At 53.7% G+C, this 27,365-nt stretch overlaps 1 protein-coding gene across 1 annotated transcript in view; it reads left to right on the top strand.

Moving 5' to 3' along the window:
- The first annotated feature begins 10,660 nt into the window (after positions 1-10,660).
- The window catches only part of ITGA5 (integrin subunit alpha 5), a 32,199-nt gene continuing 15,494 nt past the window's right edge, over positions 10,661-27,365 (top strand). Inside the window, 14 exon segments of the mRNA XM_038752056.1 lie at positions 10,661-10,670; positions 13,852-13,928; positions 13,930-14,186; positions 19,804-19,937; positions 21,910-22,025; positions 22,144-22,264; positions 22,434-22,495; positions 22,601-22,646; positions 22,817-22,942; positions 26,242-26,286; positions 26,391-26,434; positions 26,601-26,657; positions 26,839-26,891; positions 27,024-27,232. Of these exon segments, the coding sequence (XP_038607984.1) occupies positions 10,661-10,670; positions 13,852-13,928; positions 13,930-14,186; positions 19,804-19,937; positions 21,910-22,025; positions 22,144-22,264; positions 22,434-22,495; positions 22,601-22,646; positions 22,817-22,942; positions 26,242-26,286; positions 26,391-26,434; positions 26,601-26,657; positions 26,839-26,891; positions 27,024-27,232 (1,357 nt within the window).

The raw sequence follows: 27,365 nt of genomic DNA, 5'->3' as shown, positions 1-27,365 counted from the left end.
AGGGAGAACAATCCCATTTTATAGATGAGGAAACTGAGACACTATGAGGGTGACAGCCAGCTATGGAGGGGTGTCTGGGGGCCAGGGCTACTAATAATAATGATGGTATTTGTTAAGTGCTTACTGTGTGCCAAGCACTGTTCTAAGCACTGAACAGTGGCTTAGAAGCTAAGAGCTAAGTAGCTAAGAGCTACTACTCTCCCACCATCCTAGGCTCCCCCAGAGCTCACAGTTAAGTAGGAGGGAGAACGTAGAGCATGGGCCTGGGAGTAAGAAGGTCATAGGTTCTAATCCTGGCTCCATCACTTGTTTGCTTGGGGGCCTTGGGTAAATCACTTCACTTCTTTGGGTCTCAGTTACCTCATCTGTAAAATGGAGATTAAGACTGTGAGCCCCATGCGGGGCAGACCCTCTGTCCAACCCGATTTGCTTGCATCTACCCAAGAGCTTAGTACAGTGACTGGCACAAAGTAAGTGCTTAACAAATACCACAATTATTAATTATTGTTATTACTATTTTACAAATGAGGAAATTGAGTCGCAATGAGGATGACAACCAGCTGGCCTGAAAACACTATTTCTTCTGTTCCTTCCCTTTGTAAGTCTCTCCATGGCTGCCTCTTCCTTAGAGTGGAAACTCTGTGAGGGCAGGAATCATGGATTTAAAGCACTCAGTCACCTTGCCTTGTCAGTCAGTCAGTCAGTGGGTCAATCGTATTTATTTAGCGCTTACTGTGTGCAGGGCACAGTATTAAGTGCTTGAGAGAGTACAATAAAACAATAAACAGACACATTCCCTGCCCATAACAAGCTCACAGTCTAGAAGGAGAGTCAGACATTAATATAAATAAATAAATTACAGATCTATGCATAAGTACTGTGGGACTGGGAAGGGGGAGATGAATAAAGATGAATAAAGAAGCAGAGAAGCAGCTTGGCTCAGTGGAAAGAACACGGGCTTTGGAGTCAGAGGTCATGGGTTCAAATCCCAGCTCCGCCAATTGTCAGCTCTGTGACTTTGGGCAAGTCACTTAACTTCTCTGAGCCTCAGTTACCTCGTCTGTAAAATGGGGGTGAAGACTGTGAGCCCCCCGTGGGACAACCTGATCACCTTGTAAACCTCCCCAGTGCTTAGAACAGTGCTTTGCAAATAGTAAGCGCTTAATAAATGCCATTATTATTATTTTTATTATTATTATTATTATTAAAGGGAGCCCATCAGGGTGATGCAGAAGGGAGTAGGAGAAGAGGACAGGAGGGCTTAGTCAGGGAAGGCCTCTTGGAGGAGATGCGCCTTCAATAAGGCTTTGTACATGGGGAGAGTAAACTGTCTGTCCTATCTTACCGCCCAGATTTCCTACCAAGGCCCAGCCCACACATTTCACTCCTCTAGTGCCAGCCGGCTCACTGTACCACAGTCTTGGTTGTCTCACAACTGATCTCTCGCCCATGTCCTCCCTCTGGCCTGGAATGCCCTCCCTCTTCCCACCTTCGAAGCCTTATTTGAAGGCACATCTCATTCATTCATTCATTCATTCATTCAATCGTATTTATTGAGTGCCTACTGTGTACACAGCACTGTACTAGGTGCATGGAAAGTGCAATTCAGCAATAGAGAGACCCCCTGCCCACACCAGACTTACAGCCTAGAAAGGGTACAGTCTCCTCCAAGAGGCCTTCCCCAACTAAGCCCTCATTTCCTCTTCTCCTACTCCCTTCTGGGTTGCCTTTGCACAAGGATTTGCACTCTTTATTCACCACACCCCGAGCCCCACTGGATTTATGTACATATCCATAATTGATTTATTTAAATTATTGACTGTCTCCCCCTCTAGAGTGTAAGCTTGTTGTGGGCAGGAAGCATCTACCAACTCTTTTATATTGTATTCTCCCAAGCGCTTAGTACAGTGCTCTGCATACAGTAAGCACTCAATAAGTATTAATGATTGATTGATTAATGTCTTGTGTCTCCATTGGATTTTCCTAAATGCTCAGTACAGGGTATCAGTGGAATTTACTGAGTGCTTACTGCGTGCAGAACACTGTAATAAATGTTTCAGATAGTATGAAGCAACGGAATTGGTAGACCTGTACTGTGCCTTCAATGAACTTATAGTCTAGAAAGGGAGACAGACATTAATATTAATAAATAAATCACAGATATGTATGTAAATGCTGTGGGGCTGAGGGTGGGGTGAATATAAGGTGTAAATCGGAGAAGGGAGTAGGAGAAGGGGAAATGAGAGCTAATTGAGGAAGGTCTCTTGGAGGAGATGAGCTTTTAATAGTGCCCACCAGTGTAGAAAGCTAGTGGGCACTCAGGACTTACTGCTACATCTATCGCTATCTACTAAGCGCTGATTTGAGTAAAATCAAAGGTCACACCCCTGCCCCCCACCCACTCTTTTTTTAATGGTATTTGTTAAGCCCTTACTATGTTCCAGGCACTGTACTAAGTGTTGGAGTAGATGAAAGATAATCAGGCTGGACACAGTCCATGGCTCTCACAGGGCTCAGTCTTAATCCCCATTTTCCATATGAGGTAACATATGAGGTAAGTGGCAGAGCCACTATTAGAACCCATACCCTAAGAAGCCGCTTGGTCTAGAGAAGCAGCGTGGCCCAGTGGAAAGAGCATGGGCTTTGGAGTCAGAGGTCATGGGTTCGTATCCCGACTCTGCCAATTGTCAGCTGTGTGACTTTGGGCCAGTCACTTCACTTCTCTGGGCCTCATTTCCCTCATCTGTAAAATGGGCATGAAGACTGTGAGCCCCAAGTGGGACAACCTGATCACCTTGTATTCCCCCCAGTGCTTAGAACAGTGCTTTGCACATAGTAAGCACTTAACAAATACCATCATCATTATTAGAACAAGCATGAGCCTAGGAGTCAGATCCCGGCTATTCCCGGCTCCTCCAGCAACATGGCTTAGTGGAAAGAGCACGGATTTGGGAATCAGAGGACGTGGGTTCTAATCCCAGCTCCGCCACCTGTCTGCTGTGTGACCTTGGGCAAATAACTTAACTTCCCTGTACCCCAGGTACCTCATCTGTAAAGTGGGGATTAAAACTGTGAAATCCACATGGGACAACCTGATTACCCTGTATCTACCCCAGCACTTAGAATAGTGCTTGGCACATAGCGCTTAACAAACACCATTAGTATTATTATTATTATTATTGTCTACTGTGTGACCTTGGGCAAATCACTTCACTTCTCTGTGCTTCAGTTACCTCATCTGTAAAATGTGGATTCAGACTGCAAGCTCCATGTGGGACACGGTCTGTGTCCCACCTGATTAAGTTGTATCTACCCCAGTGCTTAGTACAGTGCCTGGCACATAGGAAGTGTTTAACAATATCATTAAAAAAGGTCCTCTGACTCCCAAGCCCATGCCCATTCCACTAGGCCCCTCTGCTTCTCTAAGCCAAACTACTTCTCTTCCCTTCCTCAATGCCGTCGTCTCCCTCCCCCAACGACTCCCTCTTTCTCAGTCCCTCGGTCCCTTGGGGCTCTCACTTGTGAAGAGGTCCAAGTTGATGGGAGTGGTGGAGGCCTGGGTCCTGGGAGCCCAGAGTGGAGGAGGCAGGGAGGAGCCTGAGGCAGAGCCAGATCTGAGGCAGGGGCAGGGACTGGGGCACAATGGGGGCTGAGCAGGCCAGAGGCAGGGGGTGGCGCAGGGGCAGAGCCAGGGGCAGGGGCAGAGGCAGGGCAGAGGCGGGGCAGAGGTGGGGCAAGGAAAGAGACAAGGCAGGGGCAGGGAGAGAGTCAGGGCAGGGGCAGGGGCAGGGGCAAGGGCAGGACCCCTCTGCGCCGCGGTTCTTCAAAAAGACCGCGGCTGCTCACGCCTCCTCTTCTGCCCGGCCACCCGAGTCTTTGAAGTGAGGCTGGGGCCCGGAAAGTGCCTCATGGCGCGAGCGGAGGAGGGCTGGGTGGAAAGCTGGACCAGACTGGATCGGCCCCTCTCCCTCCTCCCAGGGAACTGGCTGGGTTGGGGCTGGGAATAGTCGAGGGGAGTGGGGGCATGCCTGGTCACAGGGCTGGGAACAGCCCCCATTCCCTCCAGGGATCCTCAGCACACTTTCTGTCCCCCAACTTCGAGGGTCGAGCAGAGGAGGTTGTCCTCCTGGCTCCCGGCCCGGCCCAGAACCCCCTCAATCCCTCCCCATACTTCGGCTGCTTTCTCAGGCCTGGGACTCCCCCCACCCCCAACCAAAAAAAAAAGAAGGCGGGAGAGAATGCATCTGTTCTCCTTGTCCACACTGTGAGGTTGTATTCCTGGGAACCACCAGCCCAGTCCGGCCAGAGGTGCTGACGGACAAGCAGGAATCCAACCGCTGGGCAGAGCGAGGCCTGGGAGAGAAATCAGAGCCCAACCGGACCAAAGCGTCCAGCCCTTGACCCCCTTCCTTCCCCCTGACCCCCCTCAGGGCCCTGTCCCTCTCCCTACTCCCAGCCACTGGCCCCTGTCTCTCTCTTTCCCTGGGGAAAGGTTTCTCCCCCCTCGCCCCGGAGTGCACGAGGACTGGGGTGTGTTTTAATGTCTGTCTCCCCCACTAGACTATAAGCTCATTGTGGACAGGGAATGTGTCTGCTTATTGTTCTATTATACCCTCCCACACACTTAGTACAGTGTTCTGTGCACAGTAAGCGCTCAATCAGCACGATTGAATGACTTGAATGAATGAAAGGCTGGGAGCCTGGATGTCGGACCGCCCCGACTCCACTCCCACGGCGCCCCAGGCCTCAGTTTCCCCTCTTAGGCCGGAGCCACCCAAGCCTGAGCAGGAGGCCGTGGGAGGTGTCATGAAGCGGCCTATCCTCAGCTCCCCAGAGCCCCGGGGTGGAGGTGGGACGGCACGCTTCCTTGTCCCTCCCTGATGGGCTCCAGATGTGCAGACATCTGGGAAGACTGTCCCAGGAAACCACTCCGCCCCGCCCCCCCAAATCCCTACCCGGGGCCCATCCTGACCCCCTCCCCTCCTCGTTGCCCAGAACCTGGCTCAGCTACTCCCAGCTCCAGCCCAGAGCCAGATGCACAGCAGACCCCCATAGCTGGGCCTTAGGGACACCAGGGCGGAGGGAGCATTGGGAGGGAGAGAGGTTGAGTCGGACTCTGGGCCAGAAGCCGGAGGTGATGGGAAAGGAAAGCACCACTGCCTGTGCCAACAATCAATCAACCAATTGTAGTTATTGAGCACTTTCTGTGTGCAGAGCACCATACTAAGTGCCTGGGAAAGTAAGTTTTAACAATACAACAGAGTTGGTAGATGTTCCCTGCCCACAGTGAGCTTAGTCTAGCAGCATGTGGGCCTGGGAGCTGGAAGACCTGGATTCTAATCACAGCTCAGCCACTTCCCTGTTTTGTGACCTTGGGCAAGTCATTTAACTTCTCTGTGCCTCAGTTATTTCATCTGTAAAATGGGGATTGAGACTGTAAGCTCCATGGGACTGTGTCCAACCCAATTTGCTTGAACCCACCCCACTGCTTAGTACATTCATTCATTCATTCAATCGTATTTATTGAGCGCTTACTGTGTGCAGAGCACTGTACTAAACGCTTGGGAAGTACAAGTTGGCAACATATAGAGACGGTCCCTACCCAACGGTGGGCTCACAGTCTAGAAGTGGGAGACAGACAACAAAACAAAACATATTAACAAGATAAAATAAATAGAATAAATATGTACAAATAAAATAAATAAATAAATAGAGTAATCAATCAATCAATCAATCGTATTTATTGAGCACTTAATGTGTGCAGAGCACTGTACTAAGCGCTTGGGAAGTAGAAGTTGGCAACATATAGAGACAGTCCCTACCCAACAGTAGGCTTACAGTCTAGAAGACAAACATGTATACATATATACAGGTGCTGTGGGGAGGGGAAGGAGGTAAGGAGGGGAGGATGGGGAGGGGGAGAGAAAGGAGGGGGCTCAGTCTGGGAAGGCCTCCTGGAGGAGGTGAGCTCTCAGTAGGGCTTTGAAGGGAAGCCCTACTTCCCTGCAGTGTCTGGCACAGAGTAAGTGCTTAAAAAATACCATAATAGTAATAATAATAACTTCTTAGTGCCTCATTTTCCTGATCTGTAAAATGGGGATGTATGAAATACCTGTTTTCCCTCCCTCTTAGACTGTGAGCCCCTTGTGGGCCGGGCTCTGTATCCCACCTGATTATCTTGAATCTACCCCGGGGCTCAGTGGGTGGCTAGGCATATAGTAAGCACTCAATAAAAACCACAGAGGGCCCTCCCCCCATGCCCCTATATGTCTCTATATGTTGCCAATTTGTACTTCCCAAGCGCTGAGTACAGTGCTCTGCACACAGGAAGCGCTCAATAAATACGATTGAATGAATGAATGAATGCCCCCAGACCTCACGGGGAGGGGCAGATCCGGTCTAGAAGCTCCCAAAACCCATTCCCAGGCATTGGGAATGTCAAAAGTGGCTTCGTCAAAGGAGCTGGTTTCACCCTTCCCTATGAAAACCCCTCTTCCTCAGTCACCCTTGGGACAACCGGGTCCGTGGGTAAGGGGTGCTCGGGAGGAGCCGGGCTGGGCAGGGCTGAGAGGAGCCTATTTTTAGGTTTTAGCCTGAGGCTGGGGGTGCTGCTGAGGTCAGCGGGAGGGGGGTGGGTGGGGAGGAGAGGGGAGAAATAACTCAGATGACAAATCTATCAGCTCCCCACTCCAGAGGCCAGAACCAGAGGTGGGGGAGGGGGAGAGGACACCTAGGCTGCCGGGGGACGCCCCCCATCCCTCTCCAGGCCCCCAGCCTCAGAGGGTGGGGGGCGGGGAGGTTGAACTCAGTCAATCAGTCGTATTTATTGAGTGGTTACTGTGTGCGGAGCACTTGTACTAAGCTCTCGGGAGTGTAATGATGATAGCATTTGTTAAGCGCTTACTCTGTGCCAAGCACTGTTCTAAGCTCTGAGTTAGATACAGGGTAATCAGGTTGTCCCACGGGGGGCTCACAGTCTTAATCCCCGTTTTACAGATGAGGTAGCTGAGGCACAGAGAAGTGAAGTGACTTGCCCAAGGTCACACAGCAGATGAGTGGCGGAGGAAGAAGCGTGGCTCAGTGGAAAGAGCCCGGGCTTTGGAGTGGGAGGTCATGGGTTCAAATCCTGGCTCCACCACTTGTCAGCTGTGTGACTTTGGGGAAGTCATTTCACTTCTCCGGGCCTCAGTGACCTCATCTGTAAAATGGGGATGAAGACTCTGAGCCCCTTGTGACCTCCCCAGTGCTTTGCACGTCGTAAGCGCTTTATAAATGCCATTATTATTATTATTTTCCTTTTAGACTGTGAGCCCGCTGTTGGGTAGGGACTATCTCTATATGTTGCCAACTTGTACTTCCCAAGCGCTTAGTACAGTGCTCTGCACACAGTAAGCGCTCAATAAATACGATTGATTGATTGATTGGCGGAGGCGGGATTAGAACCCACGACCTCTGACTCCCAAGCTCGGGCTCTTTCCACTAAACCACGCTGCTTCACATACATACCTTAGTACATACCTTCGAGTTATTTCCCCACCCCAGCTCCGCCCCCGGGTCCCCAACCTCAAACCCAGGCGTCCAGGGTCCCAGTCCCCTCCCCGCGCTGCCGGTACCCCTCCCCTCGAACTCGTCAATAGCTTCTTTATCATTCGCCTCCTTCAGCCTCCCGGCTTGATCTGAGGATGCCGGGGGCGGGGGAGCCCCCGCTCGCAGGGCCCGGACGTCCCGGGGGGATGGAAATGAGAGTGGGGGGTCGAGGGACTCCCCCTTTTAGACTGTGAGCCCACTGTTGGGTAGGGACTGTCTCTATATGTTGCCAATTTGTACTTCCCAAGCGCTTAGTACAGTGCTCTGCACACAGTAAGCGCTCAATAAATACGATTGATGATGATGATGATGATGAGGGACGATGCGAGAGGGGCTCGTGTCCCAACGGTGCAGGGAGTCTCTTCCTCGCCCCAGCTCCCTCGACGCCGGTTACACCGCTCACAGCTTGCCAGAACGACCGAGGGAGGCAGGAAAGTAATAATAATAAAAATAATGATGGTATTTGTTAAGCGCTTACTAGGTGCCAAGCACTGTTCTAAACCCTGGAGTAGATACAAGGTAATCGGGTTGTCCCACGTGGGGCTCACAGTCTTCATCCCCGTTTTTCAGATGAGGTAACTGAGGCCCAGAGAAGTGAAGTGGCTTGCCCAAGGTCACACAGCAGACGAGTGGCGGAGGCGGAATTAGAACCCACGACCTCTGACTCCCAAGCCCGTGCTCTTTCCAGTAAGTCACGCTCCTTCTCAAAAGAGAAAGAGGGAGAGGGAGACTGACATATGTGTGTGTGTGTGTCGGAGGGGGGAATCTGCCAAGGTCCCTCGGGGGAGAAACTGAGGCAGCAGGCTATATCCAGCGCTTAGAAAAGTGCTTTGCACATAGAAAGCGCTTAATAAATGCCATTATTATTATTATTATTATATGAAACGTAGCCGGCCCTTGCCCAGCCACCGCCCCATTGAAGGCCGCCCAGAAGCAGCAGGGGTAGAGGAGGAAATCTGGTATGTGTAGGGGGAGGGGGCAGAAGGGGGTTCGGGCCTCGGGACATATAAGGGCAGAGGGAGCAGAGGCCCGGTAAATTGCACAGTCGGTCCGAGGACAGCAGGAGGGGGGCAGGGGTCGATTTGGGGGGCAGGAGGGGCAAAGGTAGGACCCTATGTTCTCCCTCCTGCTCCTAGGAGCCCCAAACCCCCTGCTCAGTCGATCAATGAATCGTATTTATTGGATTTGCTCCCGTAATTTGCCCTATCTCAGCCCCACAACACTTATGTACATAATAATGATAATAATTGGGGTATCTATTAAGCGTTTATTGTGTGCCAGGCACTGTACTAAGCACTGGGGTGGATATGAGCAAATCGGGCTGGACACAGTCTCTGTCCCACATTGGGCTCACAGTCTCAATCCCTATTTTAGGGGTGAGGTAACTGTGGCACGGAGAAGTGAAGTGACTTGCCCAGGGTCACAGGGCAGAGGTGGAGTTAATATCCACGACTTTCTGACTCCCGGGCCCGTGCTCTATCCACTACGCTAATTTCTTTGTTTATGTACTTGTTAACATCCCACAGTACTTATGTCCATATCTGTAATTTATTTATTTGTATTAATGCCTGTCTCCCCCTCCAGAGTGTAAGCTCGTTTTGGGCAGGGAATGTGTCTGTATATTCTTCTAGTGTGCTCTCCCAAATGCTTAGTACAATGCTCTGCACACAGTAAGCGCTCAATAAATACAATTGAATGAATGATTGAATAATATCTATCTCCCCCTCTGGACTGTAAGCTCGTTGTGGGAAGGGGACCTGTCTACCAAACTCGGTTCTATTGCACTCTCCTAAGTGTTTAGTACAGTGCTCTGCACACACACACACACACACACACACACACACACACACACAGGGAGTGCTCAATAAATAAGGTTGATTGATTATTAAGTGCTTACTGTGTGCAGAGCACTGTACCGAGCATTGATTGATTGGTTACTGACTGCTTACTGAGTGCAGAGCACTGTACCAAGCGCTTAGAGAAGCAGCGTGGCTTAGTGGAAAAGAGCACGGGCTTGGGAGTCAGAGGTCGTGGGTTCTCATCCCGGTACTGCCACTTGTCTGCTGTGTGACCTTGGGCAAGCCACTTAACTTCTCTGTGTCTCAGTTCCCTCATCTGTGAAATGGGGGATCTATGAATGGCTCCACTTGAGACAACCTGATTACCTTGTTTCTACCCCAGCGCTTAAAATAGTGCTTGGCACATAGTAAGCACTTAACAAATACCATAATTATGATCCAGCGCTTAGAACAGTGCTTGCCACATAGTAAGTGCTTAACAAATACCATAATTATGATCCAGCGCTTAGAACAGTGCTTGCCACATAGTAAGCGCTTAACAAATACCATAATTATTATCCAGCGCTTAGAACAGTGCTTGCCACATAGTAAGCGCTTAACAAATACCATAATTATTATCCAGCGCTTAGAACAGTGCTTGCCACATAGTAAGCGCTTAGAACAGTGCTCAGCACATTTGAACTTAGCAAATACCATAACTATTATCCAGAGCTTAGAACAGTGCTTAGCACACAGTAAGCGTTTAGCAAATACCATAATTATTATCCAGAGCTTGGAACAGTGCGTAACACATAGTAAGCGCTTAACAAATACCTGATTATTATCCAGCGCCTAGAGCAGTCCTTGGTACGTAGTAAGCGCTTAACAAACACCAGTATCATTATTATTATTATCAGAACAATATAACAGAGATCCTCATTTGCCTCATTTGCACCTACCTTGCCCCCGAACTCCCTGAACCCCCACTCCCCCTGCCCTTAGCCCAACCCCAGGCTCCCCCGGACCCTGACCCTCCACCACCATGGCCTTCTCTTCAGTGCTTGAGCCTCTGTTTACCAGAGGGAGGCCTGGACACGCTTTTCTTGTGCCCCGCTGGCTCAGGGCAGAGAGCAGCTGTGTGAAACCCCTGGGAGGATTTGGACCGGAAATGTCCCTGCAGGGGTGGGGGACAGGGTGAGGGACTATCTCGCAGCGAGAGGGGCTAGTCCAGATAGGGTAAGGAGGGGAAGGGGTGCCAGGCCACCTCCTCCATCCCTGGAGGTCAGAATCCGGGGATGTTGGGGGGTACGGGAGGGGCAGTCGACCCCCTTCCCCAGCCCTGTCTCATCACCTATTTCTCTGTGTCTCTCTCGTTCTCTGCGTGCCTGTCTCTCTACATTTCTAGATATCTCTCCACCTCTCTAGGTGTCTCTTCGTGTCTCTCTGTCCGTATAATAATAATGATGATGGCATCTTAAGTGCTTACTATGTGCGAAGCACTGTTCTAAGCGCTGGGGGGAATACAAGGTGATCAGGTTGTCCCACGAGGGGCTCACAGTCTTCATCCCCATTTTACAGATGAGGCAACCGAGGCCCAGAGAAGTGAAGTGACTTGCCCAAAGTCACACAGCTGACAATTGGCGGAGTATCTCAGTGTCTCTCCACGTCCCTGTCCCTCGAGACTGTAAGCTCCTTGAAGGGAGGGATCGTGTCAAACGACTCTGTTATATTGTCCTTTCCCAAGTGTTTAGTACAATGATCTGCACACAGTAAGTGCCCAATAAACCCTGTGAATTGATCTGTCTCTCTACCCCTCTCTGCAATCTCTTTATCTCCAAGTCTCTCTGTTTCTCCCATCTCTGTCTGTGAGGATCTCTTCATCTTCTTTTCTCTCTGTCTCTCCACATCTTGTGTCTATCTCTTTCAATATGTCTTTCCACAACTGTGTTTCTCTCTTCATGTGTCTCTTTCGCTAGTGATTGGTCTGTTCGTGTCTATCTCTTTCTCTCTGTGTCTCTGTCTCTAAATCTCTACATCTCTATCTCTGTTTCACATCCCTTCCTGTGTGTCTCGATCTCTCCATCTCGGCTTTCCCGTCTCTTCACATCTCTATGTCTGTTTCTAAATCTCTGTGTATATACCCAGCACTCGGTACAGTGCCAAGTGCTTAGTACAGTGCCCAACGCTTAGCACAGTGCCTGGCACATAGTAAGCACTTAACAAATGCCATGATTAATAATAATAATAATAAAATGATGATGATGCCATTTGTTATTACTTATATCTTCCTCCTTATGTCTGTCTCTGTATCCCTGTCTCTCCTCACGTCTGATTCCAACTCTTCCTCTCCACCTCTCTGTGCCTTTCTCCCCGTGTTTCTCTGTCTCTCACAACTGTCTGTGTCTCTCTTTATCTTCATGTCTCTGTTTCTCCACACCTGTCTGTGTCTTTCTTTTCATGTCTCCGTGTCTCTTTCACTCATGTCTCCGCCTCTCTACATCTATCTCTGACACTCCACAGCTGTTTGCATCTTTCTATTTCTGTCTCTCCACATCTCTCTGTGTCTCAATCTCTCCATCTCTGTTTGTGTCTCGCCACATTTCTGTTTATTTTTTTCTTTATGCCTCTCTTCCTCTCTGTTTCTGTGCCTCTGTCTCTCCACCTCTCTCTGTGTCTCCATCACTCCATCTCTGCTTCTCTGTCTCTCCACATTTCTACTTTTTCTTTATGCCTCTCTTCCTCTCTGTCTCTTTGCTCTGTCTCTCCACAGAGCCTCCGTGTCTATCTCTGCCTTTCCACGCTGTATCAGTCTCCCTATCTCTGTGTCTCCACAGGGTTTAGTGGAAAGAGTACAGACTTTGGAGTCAGAGGTCGTGGGTTCTAATCCCGACTCCACCACTTAAGAGCTGTGTGACTTTGGGCAAGTCACTTAACTTCTCTGTGCCTCAGTTACCTCATCTGTAAAATGGGGATTAAGACTGTGAGCCCCACATGAGATAACCTGATGACCTTGTATCTACCCCAGTGTTTAGAACAGTGCTTGGCACATAGTAAGTGCTTAACAAATACCTTCATCATCATCTCGGTTACCTCATCTGTAAAATGGGGACTAAGACTGTGAGTCCCCCGTGGGACAATCTGATCACCTTGTATCCTCCCCAGCGTTTAGAACAGTGCTTTGCACAGAGTAAGTGCTTAACAAATGCCATCATCATCATTATTATCATTATTGTTATTATCATCTGCCTCTGGGTTTTTCCACATTTTCCCCTCTCTTTCTGCCGACGTTTTTCCACATCTCTGTGGCCGTGTTTATCTCTGCCTCTCCATAGCTGTCTGTGTCTCCCTACCTCCGCATCTCCACATCTGTCTTTGGGTTTCTCGACGTCTTTCTCCATCATTCTCTCAGTGCTGTCTTTGTGTGTCTCCGTTTCTCCACATTTCTCCGGGTGGAGGGGGAGGTCGTCACCCAGGGGTCCCCCACCCTCCCCGAGTTTGGAGTCCAGATTCTCTGGGCTCCAGATGGGCCGGTTCGGCTCTTTGGGGCAACCGGTCTCGGAGGAGCTCGTTGTGAGCAGAGATTGTCTCTCTTCATTGCCAATACTACTACTACTACTAATGGTATTTGTTAAGCGCTTACTATGTGCCAAGCACTGTTCTAAGCACTGGGGTAGATACACGGTCATCAGGTTGTCCCACGTGGGGCTCCCAGTCTTAATCCCTATTTTACAGATGAGGAAACTGAGGCACAGAGCGGTGCAGTGACTTGCCCAAAGCCACTCAACTGACACAATCCCGGGGCGGAGCCGGGATTAGAACACACGACTTCTGACTCCCAAGCCCGTGCCTAAGCCACGCTGCTGCATGGCACTTCCCTAAACGCTTAGTACGGTGCTCTGCCCGCAGTGAGCGCTCAACAAATGCGATCGGAGACTGTGAGCCCGTTGTAGGGTGGGGACCGACTCAATGTGTTGCCGATTTTTACATCCCAAGCGCTTAGCGCAGGGCTCTGCACTCAGTGAGCGCTCAATAAATACGATTGAATGAATGAATGAAACCGTTAGAGGGGCATCTAAATCCAGGCCGCCGGGGGTGGGGGGGGGCGCCAGTAGACGACCCCCACCGCCCCCAACCCCCTTCCCGCGCCCCGTCCCGGGCTCCGACCCCTCCCCAGGGCGGCCCCTCCCCCAGGAGGCCCCTCCCCCGTGTTCCCCCCTCCCCCTCCAGCGGGGATCCCTTACCTCATCGCCGTTCCTCTCCCCCCCTCCCCTTTTCCTGCTGTTTTACTTTGTACATCTGGACGGGGGGGAAGCGCGGGGGGAGGGGAGGGGGCTAGGGCTCTGTCCCGCCCGGTCCGGCCCAGTCCGACCCAGTGCCACCCAGTCCGCTCCCCTTCGGTGCGGGGGCGGGGCGGGACCCCCAGGAATCCCCCCACCCCCTTGCAGTCTCCCCCAGTCCCCTCTCGTCCGGGCGGGGGGGGCGGGAGAGGAGGGGAGGGGTCCGGCAGAAGTTGGCAAACTCCGCCCAGCGCTGACTCAGTCGCCTCCCGGAGGCTTCGGGGAGAGAGTCCGGCTTCTCCGGACCGTGCGGGACGGGACGAGCCTCGGTCTCCTGGGTCCCCCGTGCCCGGGTGCAAGCCATGCCCTTCCCCCCGCGACCCCCGAGACCCCCGCGGCTGCCCCCGCCGCCCCTGCTGCTGCTGCTGCTGCTGTCCCCGGCCGGGGGCTTCAATCTGGACGGCGAGGTCCCCGCCGTGCTGGCCGGGCCTCCGGGCTCCTTCTTCGGCTTCTCCGTGGAGTTTTACCGGCCCGGGGCCGCGGGGTGAGCGGGGCTGCGAGGCCGGAGGAGGGGAGGGGGCTGCAGGCTCGTGGGGGGCCGGGGGAGGAGGGGACCAGCCCGGGCTGGGCCGCCGAGGGGGGCTGGGGTTGGGGGATGCGGGGGGGGGGGAGGGGAGGCCCGGGTTGGGGGTCTCCGGGGGCTGGAGGCTGGGGGTCCTGCAGGGGCTGGGGCTTGGGGAGGGGGCAGGGGTCCCTGTTTGGGGGAGTTGGCGTCCGGGGGCCGGGGGGAGGGGGGATCTAGACTTCTAGACTGGGAGCCCACTGTTGGGTAGGGACCGTCTCTATGGGTTGCCAACTTTGACTTTCCAAGCGCTTAGTCCAGTGCTCCGCACACAGTAAGCGCTCAATAAATACGATTGATTGATTGATCGATCTGAGGGGGCCGGGGGTTCGTTTAAAAGAGAGTGGGGGGCGCCGGGACGCCGCGCCCCGCGCACGGAGGACAGAACTGGGAACGGCGCCGAGGACAGGGGGAGGGGCCGGGGGGCGACGAGGCAATGCTGGGGAGGCCCGGGGGTCGAATAGGGCCTGGGGGCGGCTCAGGCCCCTCTCTCCCCCTGCCCGCCTAAACGGAGGGGCGACTCGGGGGCCAGAGCCCCCGCCCACCCTCGACACCCGCCTCGGTGAGCTGGCCATAAAGTAGCCCCGGGGGGCTGGAGGGTCGGGGAGACCCTGCCTGGCGGGGGGTGGGGGCGTAGCGGGAGGAAGAGAGGAGACAATTTCCTGTAGTGGGAACTACTGGGCAGGGGGCGGGGTGGGGAGGGGGCTGGGGCTCTTGGATTCTAAGCCTAGAGCTGGAGACACGTAGAAACCGGGGTTCGGCGGGCCTAGAGCCCTGGGGTCCGGCTCTTCCTAGGGAACAGGCCCTTTTTTGGGGGGGGTCCCTCGGGGACCCCAAGTGCTCTGAGGCTGGACCTTGTGCGAGAAGGAGCAGGACACGAGCAGAGGAAGGCTGGAGTTCTGGGGTCCCGTCCCGAGTTGGGGGTGGGTAGGGGGAGGAGGATGGTCAGACAGTCCTTACCCACCCCCCGACCCAACTCCGGGTTCGCAAGGGACGAGATTAATGGGGCCGGAGCCCCCAGGTGGGGGGGCCTGGGGGGCGAGGGCTGAGAGGGGTGGGGTTTAGGGGCCAGCTGTTGGGCTCTGGACTGACTGAGGTTCCGCCTCCCCCCGTCCCCCGCCCCCCTCCCCATCTCTCGCCCCATTGCATCACTCCAATCGTGCTGCCTGCCAAGGCCGGCGGCTTCCCCAAACCAGGCCGCCCGCCGCGGGGGGAAGGGAGGGAAGGGAGGGAAGAAGGGAAGAGGCTCACTCCAGGGCAGTCCACCGGATCCCGCTCCCCTCCGCCAAGACCCAGGCATCCGGCCTCCCCGCCCCTCAGCCCTCAACCCCCGGCCAACCCCGGCCTCCCCTGGGTCGGCCCTTCGATGATGATGCTACTACTCCTTAAGCGCCGTGGGTCAGGCACTGTACTACGCGCTGGGGTAACACAGAAAGAAGGTAATCGGGTTGGACAGAGTCCCCGACCCACGGAGGGGTTTAAGGCCTTAATCCCCATTTTACAGGCGAGGGAACTGAGGCACGGAGAGGTGACCCGCCCGAAGTCCCAAAGCAGACAAGTGGCGGAGCTGAAATTAGAACCCAGATCCTTCCGACTCCCAAAGCCGGGGTCTACCCGCTAGGCCGCACCCCTTCCCCTTCCTGCCTCCGCGCTCGGGCCGCAGGACTCCTGGGTCCCGTTTGAAGGGAAGGGGCTGTCCGAGGGGAAGGGGGGAAGGGGGAAATCAAACCATGGGATTTGGGTAAGGACCTCCTCACCCCCACCCCCCCATCCCCGCCATCAGGGCCCGGACCCCTGGGTCCCGCCCCCGACATTGCTCGGGCCCTCTGGTCAAACAGTAACCGGATATCGATCGTCCAGTTAATGTCCAGCCACGCGGGGCAGGGGGCGGGCTCAGCCCCCTCAGGATGTGGTGGGAGCCAGGGAACAGGCGGGCCCGGGCTCACACGTATGTGACACACATGGTACATGGACACGCTGCTTAGAACTGTTCTCTATGTGTTGCCAACTTATACTTCCCAGAGCTCTGCACACAGTAAGCGCTCAATAAATACGATCGGATGAATAAATGAATGCTTGGCACATAGTAAGCGCTTAACAAAACCTGTCCACATGTTTTGTTTTGTTGTCTGTCTCCCCCTTCTAGACTGTGAGCCCGTTGTTGGGTAGGGACCGTCTCTATACGTTGCCAACTTGTACTTCCCAAGCGCTTAATACAGTGCTCTGCACACAGTAAGCGCTCAAAAAATACGATTGAATGAATGAATGAACAAATACCATTACTATTATTATTATGCTGCTTAGCCAGTGCCCCCGGATTCGGCCTGCTTAAGAATAATAATAATGTTGGTATTTGTTAAGTGCTTACTATGTGCCAAGCACTGTTCTAAGCGCCGGGGTAGATACAAGGTAATCAGGTTGTCCCACATGGGGCTCACAGTCTTCATCCCCATTTTACAGATGAGGGAACTGAGGCCCAAAGAAGTGAAGTGACTTACCCAAGGTCACCCAGCTGACAAGTGGCGGAGCGGGATTAGAACCCACGACCCCTGGCTCCCCAGCCCGGGCTCTTTCCACTGAGCCACGCTGCTTCTATGTCTGTGAGCAAGTTGGGAGGGAGGCTCGCGCCCATCCTCTAGACTCCTGTATCTGTTATATTGTTATGGTCTACTCCCCCAAGCACTTAGTACAGTGCTTGAGAAGCAGCGTGGCTTAATGGAAAGAGTCCGGGCTTTGGAGTCAGAGGTCATGGGTTCAAATCCCGACTCCGCCAATTGTCAGCTGGGTGACTTTGGGGAAGTCACTTCACTTCTCTGTGCCTTAGTTCCCTCATCTGTAAAATGGGGATTAAGACTGTGAGCCCCCTGTGGGACAACCTGATCACCTTGTTACCTCCCCAACGCTTAGAACAGTGCTTTGCACATAGTAAGCGCTTAACAAATGCCATCGTTATTACAGTGCTCTGCACACAGTAAGCGCTCAGTAAATATGATTGGCTGGCTGACTGTCCAGAGGGGAGGCCGTTGGCCTCTTGCCTGGCCCGGGGGGCACCCCGTGGGGAGAGGGCAGGGGGCCGAGTCCCTGGGCTCCCCCATAGGGTGTCCCACACAATATACACACCCGGCCCCCGGCCCCAAACAGGCGGCAGCGCCAACAGGGGAGCAGAGACCCGAGCTACAGGAAGCAGTGAACAGTAAAAACACTTCCTGCCCAGCCTCCACGCCCACCCTCCTCCCGAAGGAAGGGCGAGGAGGGGGCAGAGGGGGTCCGGAGGGAGACACTGAGGCAAGAGACACAGAAGCAGTGGGGAGGGAGAGACACGGGAGCAGAGACAATTGGAAGGATTGGGGGGAGAGTTGGGGGTGGAGATGGAGAGGGAGGGGGCTACGGGGAAGGGATGATGGGGGAGGGTTGGGGGCAACAGAGGTCTTTCAGCCCTAAATTGGGTGCTCCCCCCAACCCAGGTTGAGGGTCCGGTGATCTCACGCCCCCGCCTCAGGTCGCCCCTTTATTCATTCAATCGTATTTATTGAACGCTTACTGTGTGCAGAGCACTGGACTAAGCGCTTGGGAAGTACAAGTTGGCAACATATAGAGACAGTCCCTACCCAACAGTGGGCTCACAGTCTAGAAATTGACTCTAGTAATAGAGTCCATACCTGCCCACAACGGGCTTACAGTCTAGAGGGGGGAGACAGACATCAAAAGAAGTAAACAGGCATCAATATAAATAGAATTATAGATATATACATAAGTGATGATGACATTTGTTAAGCGCGTACTATGTGCAAGGCAATGTTCTAAGTGCTGGGGAGAATACAAGGTAATCAGATTGTCCCACGTGGGGCTCACAGTCTTCACTCCCATTTTACAGATGAGGTAACTGAGGCACAGAGAAGTTAAGGGACTTGCCCAAAGTCACACAGCTAACAATTGGCAGAGCGGAATTTGAACCCATGACCTCTGACTCTCAAGCCCGTGCTCTTTCCATTGAGCCATGCTGCTTCTCTGTGGGGCAGGAAGAGAGCAAAGGGAGCTAGTCGAGGTGACACGGAAGAGAGGGGAGCTGAGGAAAAGGGGGCTTAGTCTGGGAAGGCCTCTTGGAGGAGGTGCGTCCTCGGTAGGGCTTTGATGGGAGAAGAAGGATTATTTGATGGATTTGAAGAGGGAGGACGTTCCAGGCCAGAGGTCATGGGGACCCCCCGGTGGGTTGGGAGGAGTGTGAGCGAGCTGGGGTTGGGGTGGGGAGCTGGGGGCTGGACCCCTGGGTCCTGCGGGCTCAGTGGTCCTGAGTCCGGACCTCCTCCCACTCCCTGTTGATCCCCTGGTCGGGCGGCTGTGAGGGTCGGGGGTCGCGGAGAGGCGTTAGTGACAGCCGCACGTGGGGTCTGGCTCGGCTCCAGGTATCTCCGGCATTTATCCCGCAGATAAAAATACCCCGCTTCGAGCCGGGGCCTCGGGTGTCTGGGGGAGAGGGTGGGGACCCTAAGGGAGACCCCAGGGAAGACGCCACCCCACCGGTTCCTCCTTCCCCTGAGCCTCAATCAATGGTATTTACTGAACGCTCTATGCTCTATGAGTCAGAAGGTCATGGGTTCTAGTCCCGACTCCCCCGCTGGTTAGCTGTGTGACTTTGGGGAAGTCACTTCACTTCTCTGTGCCTCAGTTACCTCACCTGTAACAGAGGGATTAAGACTTTGAGCCCTATGTGGGACAGAGACTGTGTCCAACCCGACTAGATATCTTGTATCTACCAGCGCCTAGAACAGTGCCTGGCACATAGTAATCACCTAACAAATACCATAATTATTATTATTATTATTAAGACCCCAGGGGAGACCTCATCTGTAACACAGGGATTAAGACTTTGAGCCCTATGTGGGACAGAGACTGTGTCCAACCCGACTAGATATCTTGTATCTACCAGCGCTTAGAACAGTGCCTGGCACATAGTAATCACCTAACAAATACCATAATTATCATTATTATTATTAAGACCCCAGGGGAGACGCCACCACCTCCCTAGTTTCCCACTCCCCCTGACATCTCAATCAATGGTATTTATTGAGGTCTTACTATGTGCAGAGCACTGTACAAAGCACTCGGGAGAGTACAAGCGGACACTTTCCCTGCCCATAATGAGCTGACAGTCTAGAGGGATGAGTTCACAGGGGGAAAATAATGGTGTTTATTAAAGCGCTTGGTCTGTGCCCTTCTGCGTCACCCTGTCTCGCTCCCTTTGCTCTTCCCCCCTCTCCCCACCCCACAGCACGTATTTATATATTTATCTGTCATTTTATTTATTTACATTGATGCCTGTTTACTTGTACTGGTGTCTGTCTCCCCCGCTCTAGACTGTGAGTTCATTGTGGGCAGGGACTGTCTCTCATCATTGCTGTAGTGTACTTTCCCTAACAGTACAGATTTCTGCCCACAGTAAGCGCTCAATAAATATGATTGAGTGAATGAATGAATGAAGAATGAGTGAATGAATGCCCAGGCACTGTACTAAGCCTCCTTCCTCGCCCCCCTCCGACAGGGTGAGCATCTTGGTGGGGGCCCCCAAGGCCAACACCAGCCAACCGGGCGTCCTGCAGGGCGGGGCTGTCTACCTCTGCCCCTGGGGGCATCCGCCCCCCGCCGCCTGCCACCCCATTGAGTTTGACAGCAAAGGTAATAATAATAATGGTGTTTGTTAAGCGCTTACTATGTGCCCAGCACTGTTCTAAGCACTGAGCACGCGAGGGGCCGCCAGGGTGGAGGAGCCCGGGACTGGGGCGGGGCTGGGGATGTCTGGACCGCGTGTCCTGGGGCAAAGTGGGGAATCCCTCTTCTCCTCCTACTTCTCCTCCTCCTTCTCCTCCTCCTCCTCCTCCTCTCCGGGACTCCCGCGGACAACGCATTCCCAGGCCGGGGCGGTGGATGATTCAGACCCACGTGGAACCGATTCTTCTTGAATCACCAACCGCCTGGGCCACCGGGTGGGAGATGGAGGAAAGAGATCCGGGGGAAGAAGGAGTGGGGGAATGTGCACAGGAGACAGGAAGAGACCGAGACGGAGAGGGCCCGGGCACAAGGAGGGGGCTCGGGCAGACGCAGGATCTGAGTCAGACGGACAGGCAGACAGACAAGCCCCCAGACGGATCCGGCCTCCGCTTCCCCCAGGACCCCGGCATCCCGGCCCCCTGCTCTGGGGGGAAGGGATGGACGCTTGAGCCCACTGTTGGGTAGGGACTGTCTCTATATGTTGCCAATTTGTACTTCCCAAGCGCTTAGCACAGTGCTCTGCACACCGTAAGCGCTCAATAAATACGATTGATGATGATGATGGAAATCCTAGGGGGGTAGGAGAGGGGGCGGGGTGGTCTGAGTCTTGGAGATAATAATAACGATGGCATTTATTAAGCGCTTACTAAGTGCAAAGCACTGTTCTAAGCACTGGGGAGGTTACGAAGTGATCAGGTTGCCCCACGGGGGGGGGCTCACAGTCTTAATCCCCATTTTACAGATGAGGTAACTGAGGCCCAGAGAAGTTAAGTGACTTGCCCAAAGTCACACAGCCCCCTACCTCAGTCTGCCCAGTGATTCAACCGCCAGTAGGCCCAGGACCAAGAAGGCCGTGGGGATCTCCGGGCTGAAGGACAACTGACCCTGGGAGGGGGAAGCATCATGGTCCAGTGGAAAGAGCAGGGGACTGGGAGCCAGAGGGCATGGGTTCTAATCCCGGCTCTGCCACAGGTCTGCTCTGTGACCTTAGGCAACTCACTTAACTCCTCTGAGCCTCAGTTTCCTCATCTGTAAAATGGGGGTTAAGACTGTGAGCCCCATGTGGGACAGGGACTGTGTCCAGTCAGATTGCCTTGTATGCCCCAGCGCATAGAACAGTGCTTGGCACATCGTAAGCGCTTAACAAATACCACAGTTATCATTATCATGTCAATCAGCTGCCAATTGTCCACTGTGTGACTTTGGGCAAGTCACTTAATAATAATGATGGCATTAACTTCTCTGTGCCTCAGTTACCTCATCTGTAAAATGGGGATGAAAACTGTGAGCCCCCCGTGGGACAACCTGATCACCTTGTAACCTCCCCAGCTCTTAGAACAGTGCTTTGCACATAGTAAGTGCTTAATAAATGCCATCATTATCATTATTATTATTATTATCATGTGTCTGTCCACCCCTCTCCCAGCCTTCTCTCGCCCCTCCAGGGCCCCCACCCAGCTCCAGGAATCCCACCTCCTTCCCCACAATTCCCCTTTCTTTACCCCCCTCCTCACCCCAGATCTTTTTTTTTTAATGGTATTTGTTAAGCGCTTACAATGTGCCAAGCACTGTTCTAAGCGCTGGGGTAGATACAAGGTCATAAGGTTATCCCATGTGGGGCTCACAGGCTTAATCCCCATTTTCCAGATGAGAGAACTGAGGCGCAGAGAAGTTAAGTGACTTCCCCAAGGTCAAAAAGCGGCAGAGCGGGATTAGAACTCAGGTCCCCTAACTCCCAGGCCCGTGCTTGCTTTATCCCCTGGGCCCCTCTGCTTCTCTCCTTCGATCAATGAATTAGTGTGCGGTTCTTATGGGGGCCCCCTACCCCCCAGCCTCCTCCATCAATCCCCCTCCTCACCCCGTCTCCCCCTCCCGGCAGGGTCTCGGCCCCTGGATTCCCAGACCCCCAGTCCCGAGGGCGGAGAAGAGTCGGTTGAGTACAAGTCTCTGCAGTGGTTCGGGGCGACCGTGCGGGCTCATGGGGCCTCCATCCTGGTGAGCAGCTCGCCCCGGGGGGTCGGGGGGCGTGCCAGAAGGGGGAGAGGGGGCGCGGGCTCTGGGGGCACCCCCTGGTGCGGCCGGTGGGGGCTGAATGTGTGGCACCCCCCCGCAGGCCTGCGCGCCGCTGTACAGCTGGCGCACGGAGAAGGAGCCCCTGAGCGACCCCGTGGGCACATGCTACCTCTCCCTTGGCAACTTCACCCGCTTCATGGAGTATTCACCCTGCCGCTCCGGTACGGGGCCCGGGCTAGGGGCTGGGGCTGAGGGTCTCTCCTGAAATGACGCCCCCTGAGTCCACCCTCCCCTGGCCCCTCCATCCCCTCCCCCTCCACCTTCCTCTCCCTTCTCTTGCCCTCCCCCTGGGGCCCTGCCCTCGACATCCACTCCCCCTCCTCCCCACAGATTTCCACTCAGCTGAGGGGCAGGGCTACTGCCAGGGCGGTTTCAGTGCCGAATTCACCAAGGTGAGAGGGCAGTGTCCGGTGTGGGAGGGTGGCTAGGCCTGGATGGGCGGGGGGGAGGGCGGGAGAGGAAGAGTTCTATCTGACACGGTCCCACCGTCTCCACAGACTGGCCGGGTGCTGCTGGGGGGACCCGGGAGCTACTTCTGGCAAGGTAACACCCCCCTAACCCACTGCCACCTGGACTTGATCTCCTGCCCTCTTTTCCAGCCACCACCCCACTCAGCCTCTTGCCCTCCTCCACCCACGAGCATCCTACCCCCAACTTCCCCGGACCCTTACTGCCCCCCTCTCATCTTCTCCCCTCACACCTCCCCACCCCAGGCCAGATCCTGTCGGCGACATTGGAACAGATTGAGGAATCTTACTACCCAGACTACCTCATCACCGAGGTGCGTGGGCAGCTGCAGACCAGACAGGCCAGCTCCTCCTACGACGACAGCTACCTGGGTGAGTCCGCCCCGCCCCACAACCCTCTGGCCCCCTTCCTTGATCAATCAATCATCAATCAATCCTATTTACTGAGTGCTTACTCTTTGCAGAGCACTGTACTCTGCGCTCGGAAGAGTACATAACAACAGAGTTGGTAGACACATCTCCAGCCCACAAGGAGCTTATAATCTACAGGGGAAGACAGGCATTAAATTAAATTATGGGTCTGGGCTTAAGTGCTGTGGGACCTAGGATGGGGGTGAATATCAACCGCTTAAAGGGGACAGATCCAAGCGCAAGGGCAACGCAGAAGGGAGAGGGAGTAGGGGAAATAAGGTGCTCAACTGGGGAAGGCTTCTTGGAGAAGATGTGACCTTAAAAAGACTTTGAAGGTGGGGAGAGTGGTGATCGGTCAGATATGAATGGGGAGGGACTTCAGGGCAGAGGGAGGATGGGGGCGAGATGTCGGTGGTGAAATTGAGATCGAAGTACACTGAGCAGGTTGGGGTTAGAGGAGTGAAGTGTGTGGTTAGGTTGCATAGGAATCAGTGAGATAAAATTGGGCGGGGCATGTTGATTGAAGGTTTTAAAGGTGATGATGTTTGTGGAGGTGCATGGGCAACTACTGAAGGTTCTTGAGGTACGGGGAGACAGAGATTGAATGCCAACTGAGCCCTCATTTCTTCTATTCCCTCTCCCATCTGCGTTCCCCTTGTACTTGGATCTGATCAGCACCTGATATTCACCCCATCCTCAGCCCCACACAGCACTTAGGTACATAAGTGTGATGGGGTTGAGGGTGGGGTGTATTAAATGCCCAGAGGTCACAGACCCAAATGCATAGGTGACACCAGAGGGAGAGGAAGCTGGGGAAAAGAGGGGTCAGTTGGCATTCAATATCTGCCTCCTTACTCCTCAGGAACCTCCGGTGGTTGTCCGTGCACCTCCGCATCAAATAGAAACACCTTGCCTTAATAATGCTTTAAGAGGTGGGGAGAGTTGTGGTCTGGTGTCTATGGAGGCGGTCAGGCAAGGGGGAATACGGGGGAAAGGGCTTGATGGTGAAATAGATGAGATTGGGGCACAGTGAGCAAGGTGGTGCCAATGGAGTGAAATATGTGGGCTGGGCTGTAGTAGGAGTTCAGTGAAGTGAGGTAAGGAGGGGGTGAGCTGATCGAGTGTTTTGAAGTCAATGGTAAGTAGTTTCTGTTTGATGCGGAGATGAATGGGCAACTACTGGAGGTTCTTGAAGAGTGGGGAGACATGAAGACATGGAGCACAAGGTTTTTTTGAAAAATGATCCGGGCAGCAGAGTGAAGTATGAACTGGAGTGGGGAGAGACAGGAGGCAGGGAGGTCAGCGAGGAGGCTGATGCAGTAATCAAGGTGGGATAGGATAAATGCTTGGATCAGTGTGGCAGCAGCTTCCTTGTAATGTAGAGGAAAGGGTAGATTTTGGAGATGTTGTGAGGTAGAACCGACAGCATTTGGTGGTTAGTACAGTGCTCTGCACACAGTAAGCCCTCAATAAATACAATTGAATGAATGAATGGTGCCAGATTGAATTGAATTCAATTCCTATCCTCCCTCCTACTTAGACTATGAGCCCCATGTGGGACAGGGACTGTGTCTGACAAGATTATCTTGTATCTACCCCAATGCTTAGGACAGTGCTTGGCAAATAGTAAGTGCTTAACAAATTCCAAAATTTCCATTAGAAATTATTAGTAATGAATGAGAGATGAGTCGAGATGGGAGGATAGTGGTGTTGTCTACAGTGTTGCAGGAGACAAGGGAGGTCAGGGTTTTAGACATGTTAAGTTTGAGGTGTCAGCGGGACATCCAAGTAGAAATGTCCTGAAGGCAGGAGGAAATGCAGTTCAGCAGAGAAGGGGAGAGGTCAGAGCTGGAGAAGTAGATTTGGGAATCATCCACACACAGATGGTAGTTGAGTGAGTTTTCCGGGGGGAGGGTGTAGATGGTGGAGAGAAGGAAAATCAGAATTGAGCCTTGAAGGACTCCAAAAATTAGAGGGTGGGAGACAGAGGAGGAGGCTGCAAAAGAAATGGAAAAGTAACAGCCAGAGAAATAGGAGAACCAGGGCAGCGTCAGTGAAGCTAAGGTTGGATAATGTTTCCAGGAGAAGGGGTTGGTCCGTAGCGTCAAAGGCAGATGAGGGGTCGAGGAGGAATGGGAGGGAGTAGAGCCCATTGGATTTGGCAAGGAGGTCACTGGTGACTTTGAGAGGGCAATTTTCATGTAATGAAGGGGACGGAAGCCAGACTGGAGGAGGTCCAGGAGAGAATCGGAGGAGAGGAAGTAGAGGCACTGAGTGTAGACAACTCACTCACGGAGTTTGGAGAGGAATGGCAGGAGGGAGATGCTAAAAACTGGAGGGAGTCATGGGGTCAAGGGAGGGTTTTTTTAGGATAAGGTATATCTGAAATCGGGGAGAAGCTGCCATTGGAAAGTGAACTGTTGAAGATGGTGGTCAGGGAGGGAAGAAGGTGGGGTGCGAGTGTCTTGTTAAGGTACAAAGAGATGGGGTCAGAGACACAGGTGGAGGGAGTGGATTTTGAAAAGCGATGGGGGAATCTCCTCTTGAGATACTGCCGGTGGAAGAGGGGACAGGAGGCGGGAGGGACTGGAGAGGAGTAGGAGAGATTTAAGGGAGGTAATAATAATGGTATTTTTTAAGCGCTTACTCTGTGCCAGGCACTACTAAGCGCAGAGATCACACCTGATGGTTTCAATTTTAATCAATAAAGTACATGGCCTGGTCATTAGGGACAGGAGATGAGGGGACTGGGGGACAGGGAATTTGAGGAGAGCGTTAAAAGCCTGAAACAGCTCATGTGGAAGATGGGCATAGGAGTCAATAAGAATAGAGAAAGATTGTCACTAGGCAGAGGAAAGGGTAGAGTTAAAGCAGGAGAGGATCTGATCCCGGCTCCGCCACTTGTCTGCTGTGTGACCTTGGGCAAGTCACTTCTCATCTCTGGGCCTCAGTTACCTTACCTGTAAAATGGGGAGTAAGACTGTGAGCCCCACATGGGACAATCTGACTACCTTGTATCTGCCCCAGCGCTTTAGAACAGTGCTTGGCACACAGTAAGCGCTTAACAAATACCATCATTATTATTATTATTGTTATTATGATGATAATAAATGTGAGATGGCCAACTCCCAGAACCTAGCCTCCCCCAAGCTACCCCATCAGTGCCATATTGGCTCTGCTCAGCACCAAGGAAGTGGGCCAGGGTGGGGCAGGGGGTGGCATGAGAGGGCACTGGTGACAAGACCTCGGTCTCCCCACAGGGTATGCTGTGGCCGTGGGTGAGTTCAGTGGAGACAACACTGAAGGTGAGTGGGGTGGGGCCAGTCCTGGGTTGGGAGTGGGGTCCACAGTGGGGAGGGGGCACCACTCTCAGCCCCCAACCATTTTCCCCATCCATCTTCTCTTTCAGACTTTGTTGCCGGTGTCCCCAAGGGGAATCTCACCTATGGCTATGTAAGTGCCACCCTACCGTCCCCTCCCGTGTTTGCCCATCTCCCCTTCTCCCCTCTGACCCCCGGGGACTCCCATATGTCCCCTCCCCATTCCTGACTGTGAGCTGGGACACCAGGGTTGAGTCCCCACCCTGACCATTAGGCATCTTCCCCTTTGGTCCTTGCAGGTCACCATCCTCAATGGCTCTGATGTCCGGTCTCTGTACAACTTCTCAGGGGAGCAGGTGAGCCCCATTCGGGTAGGAGTGCAGGACTTAGATCAGGGGAGCATTGAGGCCGAGACAGGGAAGGGGAGCGGGAGCCCCAGTGGGGTGAGGAGCTGGAATTCTAGCAGTGGGGGAGGTTGGGGACAGAGAGCTGTCCCCCACCTGCTGCCCTGACCCCGGTTGCCCTCCCGGCATGCAGATGGCATCCTACTTTGGCTACGCTGTGGCTGCCACTGACATCAATGGAGACGGGTGAGTGAGCTGCAGGGAACGCTTGGATGGGACAGAGGCCTGGGGTCTCGCGGCCCGTGGGGACCATGTGGGGCGAGGTGGGTGGGGTTGGGCAAGGCCGGGCGGGCGAGATTGACCGGGGACCTCCCCCAGGCTGGATGACGTGCTGGCGGGGGCCCCGCTGCTGATGGAGCGGACGGCGGATGGGCAGCTGCAGGAGGTGGGCAGAGTCTACGTGTACCTACAGGGCCCGGAGGGCATGCGGCCCAGACCCAGCCAAACGCTCACCGGGCGCCAGGAGTTTGGGCGCTTTGGCAGCTCCCTCGCCCCTCTGGGGGACTTGGACCAGGACGGCTACAATGGTGAGAGCGGCCACAGGCCCAGGTCTGACAGAGAGGGGCGGCAGGGATGGGGAGGGGGTGAGGATGGAGAAATCTAGGCTGGTTGGGGGGAAACATTCAATAGGGAAGCAGCATGGCATAGCAGAGAGACCCC

The sequence above is a fragment of the Tachyglossus aculeatus genome, chromosome 10 (genome assembly GCF_015852505.1).
Source record: "Tachyglossus aculeatus isolate mTacAcu1 chromosome 10, mTacAcu1.pri, whole genome shotgun sequence".
NCBI classification, from domain to species: Eukaryota; Metazoa; Chordata; class Mammalia; order Monotremata; family Tachyglossidae; genus Tachyglossus; species Tachyglossus aculeatus.
The sequence above is the reverse complement of the archived record's forward strand: the minus strand, read 5'-3'. Positions and strand labels throughout refer to the sequence as shown.